Consider the following 14,710-nt stretch of genomic DNA (forward strand, 5'->3'; position numbering starts at 1 on the left):
CTATGTGATGCAACCTTGTTGTGGCTGTGTTTGTTGCTCTGAGGGCTGAATCCCCTGAAGGGTGCCTTTTGTCACACCTATAGCTCTGTATATGTCTCTCCAGCCTCTCTTAGCAGAGATATGTCTGAAAACATGAGCACTCCAAGTGATCCTCCCAAGAGTGCACAAACAAGCAGGACTTTATTGCATCACTGTTTTAGTGACAGTTGTGGCTTATGTGGTGCCTACTGACAAACTGAAATCTCGTGTATCACATGGGGGTAAGGACAGAGTTGGACCAAAATGATAAAATAAGATGGAGGTTTTCCATGTAACGTCTTCAGTGATTCAAAACAAAAAAAGTATGATTGAATTTAAGGATTGTAGCCAAGATTGTATTTGTTCAGAGGGTGTAGTCTAGTCCAGTTGGAATCCAGCTGTTACTGGCAAAAGCAGACAATTAATTTCCCAGGTAAACCATTTTATGTCTCATCCAATGTTTCAGCATGTTTGAGTTTTTCTTACTGTGGGTACGCGTTGTATAGTAGTGCCATTCTGCATTGTAGATGATGTCTAGTCAGGTCAGGTAGAGGCTGTAGCCACGTTGAGTGTACTAACAGCTACCAACATTGATGTGGTTTCACTCAAGATACTTTATGAGGTCTGTGTAGTAAGCGCTTGAACTATTTGGCCTATGTGTTACATTGATATGTCCCCTGTCAATTAAAACAATAAGGTTTTGATTATTTGATTGCATTTGGCTCAGTGTCATACAAGATGGGAAGAACCTTGCTTAAATCATACAGGGGATGAAAGCAGCCTGGTCCCTCAAGTTCCCGAGAACATACAAATTTAATTATGCAGAATGTACATCTAGCAGAGGATTTTAATTCCTGGGGGATTGCACATGGCACCCAACTTTGTGACTGGTTTCTGAACCTTTTCTGTCATATTTTTTTCTTTTGGCGATGGAAAGACCAGAACTACAGTTTTCCCATTACAAAGAGCTTTTTGCTTTGTTCATGAATCCTTTTCCAGTAATTCCTTACTCTCAGTTTTCTTTTTGACCAGTGCTGCTATAATTCTGAAAAAGCTCGGTCTGTCATGATTCCGAGGTTTCACTCTTGGACAATTGTGGGTGATGCTAGGCCATCATTTTATATGTGAATTTGGGATTGTTACTTCATACATGCATCACTTTACCTGCATCTATGTTAAATACCATTGCCCATTTTAATGTCCACTCACCCAATCTCATAAGGACCTTCAGTTGTTCTTTACAGTGAGCTTTAAATAACTTACCATCATCCACAGACTTTGTAATCTCATTGTTCAGTCCCTTTTCCAGATCGTTTGGAATATGTTCAGTAGTATGGGTCCCAGCACAAATTCGTTTAGAAATCCAGTGGTGACCTGTCCGGTGGGAAATCAAAGCTTTTTATTGTTTCCAATTTTATAAGAAGCTTTTCTATCGAGATGAGGATCCTTCCCCTTGTCCTATGGTTGCTTAGTTTCTTAACCCAGGTGGCCATGTGGTATGATAAGTAAACTTTTATTCTGTGTGGATCCTGTTATGTATTATTTAAATATTGGAGTGGAGTAACTAAGTAAGTGATAGCGGATGTTGCATAGCCAGACAAAATTTAAACTGAAACAGAAGTCTTGAGAACTAGAGAGATATTTTCAGTTACTAAGAGAACACCTATGGAATCCTTTTGTGCTGTACACATTGTAAACTGCAAAGTATGAAACCATTTAGGCATCTAGATAGTGTAATATGCACACACATTTGTGTTACAGGAAATGCTGGTGGTATTATTGCTTTGGCTGACGGGTCTTAAATGTATTTTACACCTGCAAAGCAGTAGCACTTGTTTATTATTTGCTTCAGACATGTTTCTAATTTGGACTGGAAAGAGTATGAGCCATCTAAAGTCTTAATTCAACCTGGGTTTTGTGGCTTTTCTTAATGTGTGCTTCTCAGTCTTTTCCATCAAGCAGATTGCAATTAGCTTGGAGCTTTCTGTGATTAAATTCTCCCTGGCATATGGCTGACTCCACTGCTACATTGTAGTATCATAAATAGAAGTTTAACTATAGAGAATACTGATATTTTTCACTTTTTCCTTTGGGAAATATACTGCAAAAGGTGGATAACTTCTAGCATCCTGGTTTTGCAGATGAAGAAAGAAAAGTAGAAGCTTCATTTGCTTCTGTTGTCTGTAAGGGGCACTGATTGTATATAACTACTTATTAAAGAATGTTTTTGTTACTGTGTAGGATATTGGAGAATTGTAGAGGCGTAGTCAGTCTGACACTCACTTAGGATGTTTAGATTAACTCTTTGGTCAGGGTACTTTCTCCCAAATAAATAATAATTAATGTTATTTTGTCTTTCTCCAAAATTGCTCTCCAGTACCCAATGTTGCCTTCCTACATACTAGTATCATCAACCACAGTGTACAGAAATATGTCATGCTTCAGGCAGTATTGTTTTGGACCCTTTAAATTTTGTGGTTGGGATTTCTCTAAATGGCATGTTAGAGAGAACTATGTGCTTTTTGATCTCTTACCAACCAAGGAAATTTCTACTAATCACGGGTCATTTTCATCATCTTAATCACAGACTGAAGGCAGAATATTTTATTTTAGTTGTACTGTGTATTTATATCTCCACATGTTAGGTTTCTACCAATTGCTTGAGTTGGTCTTCTTGAAAGACAGAAGAAGAGAAGGGTTATTGATTTATTAGATCTGTGCAAGTATCATATATCTATACTGACATAGAATATGTATTCCCCTATGCATTCCCTTTTTTAAACCTCAGCAAATTTATCATTTAGAGTGAGCTAAAGAAGTGGAGCCTTTCTTTAAGGAAAAAAAAACAAACCTTCAAATTGTACAATTTTATTTTTAACCTTCCAAATTTACACAATATGTGTGTTGACTATCCTTAAATCTTCTTTTACAAATTATGGTTATGTGGTACTTGAAAACTTGGCCTTGCAAAGTGGAAAACAAAAGACTGAAACAAATGCTGACAGATATGAATTTTCCACCATACTTACCAAGTACTGTGTTGCAGTGGCTTTTTGTTGTCGTCTTTGCTTTTTTCTTAAATTTTGCTTGACTTAGGAGAACTCTTTTTTTAGTATTTCATGGATTTAATATTAAATATTTCAGAGAGTATCAGTGAAACCTGTCAGGAACATCATAAGACTTAGAAAAATAAACGAGTTGGTTTTACAGGCCCTGAACAGGAAGAGAAGTAAAGAGCTTCTGATAAGACATCTAAAGCTGTAAAATGTAGTAAAACTGGATCGGCCCTTCACTTTTTTATTGTCATTTAGCATTGCAGGCGTCAAAAGGTCACAAAGTTATTTTGGTGTACAGCAGCAGTAGAATAATTGAAAAAAAAAAATTAGTTACTCAGAAAATAAATGGATTTTCAGACATTTTTTACATTTGCATGGTGATCAGATAAATTAGTATATTTTATTTTAGGTACATTTTTGATGTGTAACTAGGATTGTATGAGCCAAGGAACAAATGATCGATTCTCAAGCATACGTTGATCACCAGGGAAGAAATGTGAAAAAATATTTCTTCCTGTTTTCCATCCACATAAATCATTGCCCAGTTGGATAGGCAAACTAATGAATTAAGCAGAAGGCTGTTGTAAGTCTATGCAAAAATACATAGGAAGACTTTTTTTTTTAGTCTGGAAGAACTATCCACGTAACCTAAATGATATATTAAATCAGGAGTACACATGGGATGCTTAATGAGGTCAGAAGAGCTTTTTTGAAAGACTAGGAGGAAAAAAACAGGGCCAAGCACTATACATCATTTTTTATGATCTTCCTATGCTTAGAAAGTGAAGTGAAATGAAAGAACAGATTGCTGGGCAAAGTGAGCAGTTTTGGTTTATCTTTTCTATTTTACTTTGACTCAGGAGTTATTAATTACTTCTTGGGGCACACTGCTGAATTGAATGTACCAAATAACTTCTTCAGTATGGCAGAACATGTCATCTTGTATCATTTCTGTAAATTGTAGGAGCTTTTTAAAAGATTTAAAATTGTACGACTAAAGCAGGAAATAATGTAGGTATCGGATTCTTATCTCAACCACAGTAGTATAAGTCTGGTGTGAATCCTTTCTTGTAACAGAGGGACCAAAACTGCACAGCATTTCATTTGGGGCCCAAAAAAGACTTATACGGTAGCATAGTGCCCATTAGATACTGCCACTTTAGATTTTGATTTTGCTTTTCTTGACAGTTGCTGAATGTTATGTGTTTATTTCAACTTTGCAAACTCTTCCCTAAACAGCAATAGCTTGTTCAGAGCACATTCTTTTGTGTATGCAGCCTGGCTTTTTTCCTTCATGTTCATTACTTTCCCTTTTGTTGTACATACATTTGTTCATTAGCAAGGCTTAACACGTTGAAAGCTGGTTCACTTTTTAGAGAAGTCCACATATTGTCTGGTCATCATTCAGGATGTTATTTATATTCTTATCCAATAGTAAATTTTTCAATGTCCTGCCTGAAGACTATGTTATGGAATATCAAAATTATCAAAATGGCAATTAATTTTGCAAATGCAGCTCACATTTTTGACTGATGCTTTCTGAGCATCTTGCATAGATTTTTCAGAGTTTATGATACTTGCCTTCTGAAAAATCAGGTCTCTTGAACATATATAAGTGCTATTGAAAGTTATTTAGGCTTTTATTAATACATCCTGGTTTGGAATATATATCTGTTTATAGAGACAATGTAAGATAATGGAAACAAAAGAACTAAGCTGAAGTTTTTATAAAGGGCAAAGGGCCAGACTTTTAAAGCATTTAGAAAATAAACTGCTTTTGTGGGTAGTAGGAGTTTACCACCTCAATGTCTTTTAAAATGTGATCCTGAAACTGTTTTTCAGGCTGTTAAGACTAATGGTGGTCTTGAAATACGATATAAGCTTCAAAGTCACATCTGAAGGACTTGTTTTTTCTATAGAGATATATAAACTATTTGGATACTTTTTGGTGACCTACAACTCCAAACAACACACTAAAATATTTAGATCAATTTGTTGTATCATTAAATATTTGAAAATAAATGAAATTTCACTCTTTTCTTAACTAATGAAAATCGCATAATTTCCCAAGAGATCATTTAAAAAGAAATATAGCAGCTGGTGAGGTTCCAAGTTGGGCTTCAGGAAATAGTGTTTTCTGTTTGAAAATAAGAAAATTCATGGCAAATGCTATGGGATTTTTTTTAAGGTAAAAACAAAGCTTTACATTAGCCACTGATACACTTACACAAGAAAAAGTACCACGTTTTTATTCTATAAGTCTATAAGCAAAGTATGCAGGCATGTAAAGGCAGACTTGATTACACAGATCCATAGAAGGCATCTGTCCCCTGACTGCTGAAGTAGTTCAAGGGGCTGTTGTTACCACCTGGTCAACCATGATGGAAAAAAAGAAGGCAATCAACAACAACAACAAAGGAGTCTAGAACACATGCAGAGGAAAACTGCTAGGCTGCTATAAGAATAAACATTTTATCTTGTGAAGAAAACAATAAGAATGTGACTTCTTTAGTCTGCCAAATTGGAAAAGCGATCCCTGTGAAATTCTTATGGCAGAGGAGAAGACTGATCAGGCATTTTGCGTTTCATCAGCACTAGCAAACATGAACAATGAGAACAGAGATAGAAACTTATCAGCTGGGCTGAATGGAAGGAAGAAGTCAGGTAAATGCAGGGGAAGGAATATCTGAGCTTAAGGTGAAAGACATATGATGGGAAGAAGAGACCTCATATCAAGTAATATTGTTTTGTCTCTTACTTCTGTATCTGGTGCTTGTATAAAGTAATAAAAGGGCAATCCTATAAATATCCTATGTAAAGAGCATTCAAACGAGCACCAGTCTCTTTTCCATGCCTGATATGTCTGATAAAATTTGACCTGTACTGTCTGGGAAGCAATGCATCTGTCTGAATAACAGACAGTACATTTCTTTGGCACAAGACAAGTGCTTGCAATGCGCCCACTGAAAGAGTTCTGTTTATAATAGCTCATCATGAAGGAATTTATCTTTTTCTCTTCAAGAAATTTCGCTGAAAGATAATATTCTACTAAAAAACTTCACCTACAACCTCTGGCAGAAGCATTTCTTAGTTTTGTTTTGTTACCTCCACCAAATAAGGGTTTAACTATTTCATCTTCTTGAATCTTATTTTAAGTCTCATACATAGCATTCTAAGTATATTTTGCAAAGTATATCTAAAAATACAATCTTTCATACTGTTTATTTGAAGTACTTTAAATATTTTATCTTGTGTAATACTATGGCTTCACAATCAGAAGCATATTCTCTGTGCTAAGCCTTATAATCAGAAGTACATTCACATATTTTTTTTCCTCTAGACAAAGCTTTAATGTTGAGATTTTGAGATGTCATGTTCAAAAAACATGTTTTTTGATCTGTTGAATGTCTTTCATTGTGCTCTTTAAGAAAGTGAATGGTAAAGATGAGTATTCTCAGTAGCAAACAGTATGACAGAATAATATATGATATAATGGAGTTGAAAAGTAAGCAATATTTATCTTTAAACTGTTTTGTGTCTGCTATGGCTATCACATGGCTGTGTGGGGATTTATCTTCCAGAAGAGTTTCTTCTGAGGGTATTTATGAAGCTTTGTGTGTTTTTACATTTTGGTGTTTGGTTTGGGTTTATTTTTGGTTCTGTTGGTTTGCTTGTTTGGTTTTGGTTTTTTGTTTGTTTGGTTTGGTTTTCTGTTGTTATTTTGTTTTGTTGGGTTTTAGTTTTTTTACCATCAGCTTCCGTGCTTCATAATCTAAGATGAGCTGAGTCCACCCCAGTCTGTGTCTGCATACTCTAAACAGGTAGTCCTTTTTATCATAGAATCATTTTGGTTGGAAGACACCCTCTGGATCATTGAATCCAACCATAACCTAACTCTAGCACTAAACCATGTTCCTAAGAACCTCATCTGAATGCCTTTTAAACACCTCCAGAATGGCAACTCCACCAGTTCCCTGGGTAGCCTGTTCAAATGCCTGACTACCCTTTCCATGAAGAAGATTTCTTAATATCCAAGCTAAACCTGCCCTGACGCAACTCTAGGCCATTTCCTTTTGTCTTATTGCTTTCTACTTGGGAAAAGAGACCAAAACCCTCCATGCTACAACGTCCTTTCAGGTAGCTGTAGACAGTGATAAGGTCTCCCCTCAGCCTCCTTTTCTCCAGGCTACAGAGAGCCTCAGCTCCTTCAACTGCTCCTCATCAAACTTGTGTTCCAGGCCCCTCACCAGCTTCATTGCCCTTCTCTGAACTCTCTCCAACACCTCAATGTCTTTTTTGAAGTGAGGGGCCCAAAACTAAACACAGGATTCAAGGTGTGGCCTCACCAGCATCGAGTACAGTGGCGCAATCACTTCTGTAGTCCTGCTGGCCACACTATTACTGATACAAGCCAGGATGCTGTTGGCCTTTTTGGCCACCTGGGTACACTGCTGGCTCATGTTCATCTGGCTGTCAGTCAACAGCCCCAGATTCGTTTCTGCCAGGCAGCTTTCCAGCCACTCTTCCCCAGCCTGTAGCACTGCCTGGGGTTGTTGTGACCCAAGTGCAGGACCCGGCACTTGGCCTTGTTAAAGCTCATACAATTGGACTCAGCCCAATGATCCAGCTGGTCCAGAGCCCCCTGTGTAGAACTTCCTACCCTCCAGCAGATCAACACTCCCACCCAACTTGGTGTCATCTACAAACTTACTGAGGGTGCACTCAATATCCTCATCCAGATCATTGATAAAGAGATTAAGCAGAGCCCAAACAGTGAACCCTGGGGAACACCACTCGTGACCAGCCGTCGATTGGATTTGGCTCCGTTCACCACAACTCTTTGGGCCAAACCATCCAGCCAGTTCTTTACTCAGCGAAGAGTACACCCATCCATGCCATGAGCTGCCAGCTTGTCTAGGAGAATGGTGTAGGATACGGTGTCAGAGGCTTTACTGAAGTCCAGGTAAACAACATCCACAGCCTTTCCCTCATCTACTATTTGGGTCGCCTTGTCATAGAAGGAGATCAGGTTGTTTCAAGCAGGACCTGTCTTTTGTAAACCCATGCTGACTGGGCCTGATTACTTGTTTTTTTTGTATGTGCTGTGTGATGTCACTCAGGATGATCTCTCCATGACCTTGCCCAGCACTGAGGTTATACTGGCAGGTCTGTAGTTCCCCACATCCTCCTTCCACCCTTCTTGTAGATGGGCGTCACATTTGCCAACTTCCAGTCAACTGGGACCTCCCCAGTTATCCAAGATTGCATATTTGTTCATCCATTATAGTCTTATTTATCTGGGAACATTATACAAGTCTGATGTAAACAGCAAACTTGGGTATGCACAGAAAGTGCTTATTAAAGAAAAACTGATTCAAAGTGTGAATCCCAGTAAAAAAATAGCAACTTAGCAGAGCCTACGTAAAGAATAGAGAAATTATGCTCCAGCATTTCTTTTCCAATATTTCTGTTACACTCTTCTATTGGATGTATATTTGCTCACTGTGATGTACAGAATTTACTCTTTTTAGAAACCTCTAGTTCTGCTTCTAATATTGGATCTCACATGATCATTGCTCCTCTTGTGGATTCTCTTTTTCATTTCAGTGGCAAAAATTTGTCAGCTCTGTCTTTCAAATTCCCTAAATGAATTGAAAGTCATCTCTTGAAAGATGCTAGAAAATCATCATTGGTTTCTCTCCACTTCTTGATGTCTTGTTTTTGGTCTGATTATAGAGTTGCCTTCTGGTACTCTTTTGGTAAACAGGATTCAATTGATATAGTTAATATAAAACTCCTAGATTTTATGTCTTAAACTCCTGTGTTGTTTATGAAAGCTGATATGCAAGATGGTTTGGATGTTCTTGGAGTGTTTGTCTGACTCCCTCCTGGTTTCAGTAGAGTTGGTCTGCTGATCATCCCTGGTGTATGCACGTTATTTTTTTTCTAAGTTCCCTCCTATAAGGAGATTCAGGTTTCCTTTTGAGATGGAATTTGAACATAGTTGTCATTTGGGAGTTTTTGGCAACATCTGAGTATTGGACCACATCATATGTGACTCTACCAAAGACAGCATGAAGACATACTTCACACTGTGTCATACCATAGAAGTAACTCACCGACCAGCTGTGGATTTGTGTGAATGTAGCCAGCTCAGTTCCGAGAGACAGTTCTCTATGTGTTGATACAAGTCAGGACCTGAGGCTTGCTCACTGGAGTGATATAAGAAAATTAACAGTAATAACATTGATTCAGGAGATCCTTCAATCCTATATTCCTGACTGGCAAAAAAAATAGCAGCTTAGCAGAGCCTTCATAAAGAATAGAGAAATTATGCTCCAGCAAAAGATACAGGCACTTGTATGAGCAAATTTGGCAATTCTTATAATAAGCATTCTTAATATAGGTATATGAGATATACATAAAATATCAGTATACAACATAAGTCGAGTTATCTGGACTCATGTGTGACATTTTTCACTGGTAACATTTTGGGGTGCAGTTCATTTTCTGAGTTCAATGTGTTTGGTGAATCAGAGCACAGAAATTCGCACATATATAAAAAAAAAATTCTCCAACACGTTAAAATAAATGCTATATTTTGGAACAGAATTCTGAAAATTGTTTCTTGGATATACAATGTACCTAACTTAGTCTATTCTTTCATTAAGGTCTTGGCATTGACAACAGGACATCTTTACCACAGGGCAACTCTTTTCCATGGGATGATACGCTTTTCAATATATCCATGCATGCAGCAATCCGACATGGAAAATGGAAGTTACTAACTGGATATCCAGGTAATGAAGTAACTCCTTTTTGTACCGTGTTTCACCTCTTGCACCTGCCCCAAACACAGTTTAATTCTGTTCAATGTATTTTCATCTCCTTTAGTTATTCTGCTAACTTCTCAGGTTTTTGATCACATGCAAAAATCTAGAAGGGGAACTTCTAAAATCCAAACAATGTATTTTTTTAATTTTGCAAATATTTTTTATAGAAATGACTCCCACAGTGGTGGAAAAACTGTCATAAAATCGTACAATATCTCAAGTTGGAAGGGACACATAAGGATCATCAAATCCAAGAAGGAAGTCCCTGAAATTATTTGATTTGAAATTAAGTGGCATGGAAGTTTGAATCTCCATGGTGCAGCCTTTTTGCATAAATTGGACAACTGGACTCCTGTATAGGTAGCCCTGGACTGGGAAGGCTGTCGTCGGCTAGAGTTAAGGAATGCAACAACAGTCAGTGACCAGTAGCTTGTTGAGGGACTTAGTGAATTCATCAGTTACCATGTAATTCTACTTCTCGACATTGTTGCTCCGTATCTGAGAATTAACCCTTGGTCTGTTCCTGTTTCTTCAGGCTGCAGTCATTGGTTCCCTCCACCATCTTTGTTCAATGAGTCAAAGATTCAGTCACCTGATCCACCAACAAAGAGGCTTTGGCTATTTGATATTGTTCGTGATCCTGAAGAGAAAAATGATCTGTCTGAAAAATATCCTCATGTGGTGAAAAAACTGCTCTCACGGCTTCAGTATTATTATAAACATTCAGTACCCGTGTTCTACCCTGATGAGGATCCCACCTGTGATCCAGAAGCAACTGGGGCTTGGGGTCCTTGGGCATAGTGAATAGCACTGCATCCTACAAGACATCCCTGTAGCAGAGTTTGGTTTATGATCTCAGGGTCCTAGTCACATATTTCTTACCTTTTTTGTTAAACTATTGCTAAATGTGAGCTCATTCATTGAGTAATTCACTATTTCTTACTCTTAAAATAAGCTGGGAATCTTATTTCAGTCTTTTCCTACTCTCTCCTTCCCATCAATTGAGTGTTAAATGTTTGTAAAATTATAAATCTGTTGTTCAAATATTCTTATTCCAGAATATGTTTTTAATGCAGATGGTAAAATGTTGCCTTCCTCCTTGAAAGGGATTACTTTTCTTAAAAAGCTGCAATGAATCATGTCAGCAGAGACATCCAGAATGCATCCATCATTTGAAATAAACTGATTTTTGTTTTCATGTTTGTCTGGAAGACAAATTCTGTTGGAAGCTGTTACGTATATGTAAAGAATAGAAAAAAAATGACAATAGTTGATATAATATTTTTTGTCTTTAACCCACGTCTCCATCCAGAAAAGACAATAGATAGAAACCACCCAGAGTAACAAAAATAAAACCTCCCAGAATACTGCGAAATCCCTAATCCATGTTCACTGTTAATGTATCAAACTGGAGTAAAGAGTGGTGGGCAACTGGAGTGCAGGGCTGTCAAGAAGACAGGTTGAAGAAATGTGTAAACAGAGGTCTAATGGAGTTAAAACAAAAGCAGAGTCCTGCACTTCGGGTGGAATAGCCCCATGCAGGAGTACATGCTGAGCTATGCCTGAATAAAAAGCTTTTTTGTGGGGAAAAAAATCTAGGTGTCCTACTCGACAATAAATAGAACAAGAGTTGCCATGTACTCTCTTGGTGACAAAGACCAACCATACGTTGGTCCATATAAGCAAGAATGTAGCCAGAACATGAGAAGAAGCATTTATTTCCCTCTATTCAGCACTGGAGCATAACATCACATTTTGGGCTCCCTGTACAAAAAAGTATTGGCAAAGTGGAGTGAGTCCAGTGGAGTACCATGAAGAGCATGGGGAGGAGAACAAGGGGAGGCTAAACAATTGGGTTAGTTTATGCTAGAGAAGAAAAGAGAAAGTGGAAATTGCTATCTTCAGCTACCTGCTGTGAGGGCATAGACAAAGTGAAGCCAAACTCTTCTCAGAGGTGCACAAAGACAAGAAGCACACCAGGAACTCATAGAGTTACATTTTGATATAAGAAAAAAAAATCACACCATGAGGTTAGTCAAATATGGGAAATGCAAGGCTGCGGCATCCCTGTCCTTGGAGATGTTCAAGAGCCTGAGCAATATGATCTAATTCTGAAGTCGGATCTAACTTGAAGTTGTCCCTGTTTTGGTGGTAGTGGTGAGGAACAACCAGGTGACCTCCGAAGGGCCCTTTCTGCATGAATAACTCCGAAGGGCCCTTTCTGCATGAATAACTCTGTGATTCTATGATGAACAAAACTTTACTTTTATTGCCTGGTTATATAGCATGTACCCATTCTTCTTAGATTTTGTTTCTTTATTACCATAGTAGATATTGTTTTCATCCTGAAGTGGGCTCTGAGCCATGAAGAAACTAGGCCAAGCAACATTTCTCGGTTACTCATCAAATTGATGTAAGATCAACCCACCAACTCTCTTGATGTCTCAAACCTCTGGAGTTTGGCCAGAGTTCTGGTACTGCTTCTCAGGGTCCTTAGCCAAGTTCTCAGGCTGCAGAGGTCTAGCTGTCATCCTCTGCAGAAAGCAGAGATGTAACTGCTTATTTTCTGGCTCCAGGACCAACTCATATAAGTTGCACTAAAGTTTGGGACACCTTTTCTCAATTTTTCTTCAGGAGACTTGTGCTAATTGTTAGCAAACAGATTCAAAGATACAGACTTGACAGAATTTGTGCATTTTTTTTAATAGATAAAGCATAGAAAAGATGAAATTAGGAAAACTGAAAATGCATATAAAAATGAACAGAACTTCCTGCTCTCTGATACAGCTGATTCTCCATTACACTTTCTTAAATCTAGCTTGCCTTTTCCATCTTTGATGTTTTCCTGTAAGTAGAAGTGAAACCAAAGCTTTCCAGAAGTCTGTTCAGCTGTTCTTCCCAAAGGGCCTTATGTTTGTCTCTCTCCTTTGTCACTTCTGCTCCTTTATTTCAGTGTTCTTTCAATTCTATTTCATTCACTCTCTTCACCCTTGAAAATGGGGGGGGAAGAAAGATGATTTGAGAGGAGTTAATTCTCTTGTAGCAGGCAAATGTAAATTCTCTCTGGTTTTGCTGGATATGTTTTGGAACCCTCTTTCAGACCAAGGTTCAATAGCCTTCTCCATCAGTGGCTGAAAGCAGATTGTTGCAGCAGGGTAAGACCGAAGCAAGCATAGGTGATAAGATCTTCAGATTGTCCCTCACGTTCTGAACTATCACTCAGAGCCTCAGAGATTTAATTTCTATATATTTAGTTGCCTTCAGTGATTTTTTTTAATCTTCTGTGAGGTTGCACAACCTTTCCACTGGGGTCCTTGAGCACAGCACACAGCCTTGCAATACCCTGTATACTGTTGGTATTCACACAATCGCATGTTTCCACAGCTTAATGAGACACTATGTGAAGAGTCATCTGTTTGTTTATGACCTGCTTCTAGGTAATTGGAATTTTCACTGGTAAAATGCTGTGACAGATGCTTTTACTAAACTACATTTAGCAACTTCCATATGAACCAATATCTAAATCAAAAATAATTTACATGTTCTGCAAATGTTGCCTCCAAACTGATACCTGAACTTATCTCCTACCATTTCACAAAAAATGTTTACACTTTGCTTTTTATCTCGTGTGACTCAACTCCTGCTCAGATTTCAGCTAATGCACAGCTCTTGCAAAGGCCTGATGTATGTTGGGAGCAGCGCCTTTAAGTCAAAGTGAGAGCAACATGCAGACAGCCCACAGGAAGGGCTACAGGTCATTATGCAGCCGTTATCACCTGCAGCTTGCTGTCTCCTGCAGCCGTAATCCTTGCACATCGATTGTCTGGCAGTTCCCTCAAAATCCACTAACTAATGGAAATGTTGTGGACCAAACTTCCAATCTGGAAGATATAAATTTGTCAGCTTACCCAAAAAGCTTATGAAGCATATCCAACAGCAGCTGGACTGCTGAGGCTTTTGTGCTTTCTGGTGTGACATAGGGGAGGCCAGCACTGTGATGGAGGAGAAAGGAAGAGTAACATCATTGGCCAGGTAAGTATTTTGCATATAGGTGCATGACTTGCAAGTTATGAATTAGACAATTTGTGAGTTAGAAACCTCATGAATTACGGTATGAGTTAGTGAATTCACGTTAGACTAGTCTGTGTAAAGCAGATTGAGAACTTGTTTGATGTTTGTGTTTGTTTTGTTTCCTAATGAGCTCATAAAATAATTTACAGAGAATGTTATCCTGTAAATTTGAGAGATCCAAAGAGACTGTGACAATCTTGGCTTCACAGCACAGCAGTGTTTCACTTTTGAGCTTTTGAAGATTCCCTGCGATAACTGATGCTCAGGCTCTGTTATTTGCAGACCACAGCAAGGGATGGAAAACATAAGCAACAAAAACTTCTTGTAAGCTATTGCATCACCTTGACAAAGCTTGCATCTTCTTTCAGTACCTCTAGAAAAACCTTTATTGCAATTCCCTTTCCTAACTATTGCAGTTTATTATATATCAATATAATGATTTGTACTAGTTTATAAGTTATCTGTTTAGTACTGCAGCTTGAAGTTTCATATTGTAATTTTCTGTAGCATGCAGCTAGTCATGTGGTTTGGAATCTGGGATTCTGAAAGAATAAGATGTCAAATCATCTTGTGCAACTTTTAATACATTAATGATACAAGCTGGCCTTCAAATGCCTTTTTGAAGTAAATCATCCAAATATCAGCGGTTCCATCTGTTTAGTACTCCATTTCTCATTTTTTCAGAATGTATTATTTAATTTATTCTTGCAATTAAAATGCAGATGGAGAAGA

General features: G+C 38.0%; 1 protein-coding gene across 1 annotated transcript in view; it reads left to right on the plus strand.

The window, feature by feature from the left end:
• The window catches only part of ARSB (arylsulfatase B), a 71,010-nt gene extending 59,905 nt beyond the window's left edge, over positions 1 to 11,105 (plus strand). Inside the window, exons 7-8 of the mRNA XM_065860600.2 lie at positions 9,746 to 9,874; positions 10,443 to 11,105. Of these exons, the coding sequence (XP_065716672.1) occupies positions 9,746 to 9,874; positions 10,443 to 10,708 (395 nt within the window). The 3' untranslated portion in view covers positions 10,709 to 11,105. The remainder of the gene's footprint in view (positions 1 to 9,745; positions 9,875 to 10,442) is intronic.
• Positions 11,106 to 14,710: the final 3,605 nt, after the last annotated feature.

Source organism: Patagioenas fasciata, chromosome Z (assembly GCF_037038585.1).
Source record: "Patagioenas fasciata isolate bPatFas1 chromosome Z, bPatFas1.hap1, whole genome shotgun sequence".
Lineage (NCBI taxonomy): Eukaryota > Metazoa > Chordata > Aves > Columbiformes > Columbidae > Patagioenas > Patagioenas fasciata.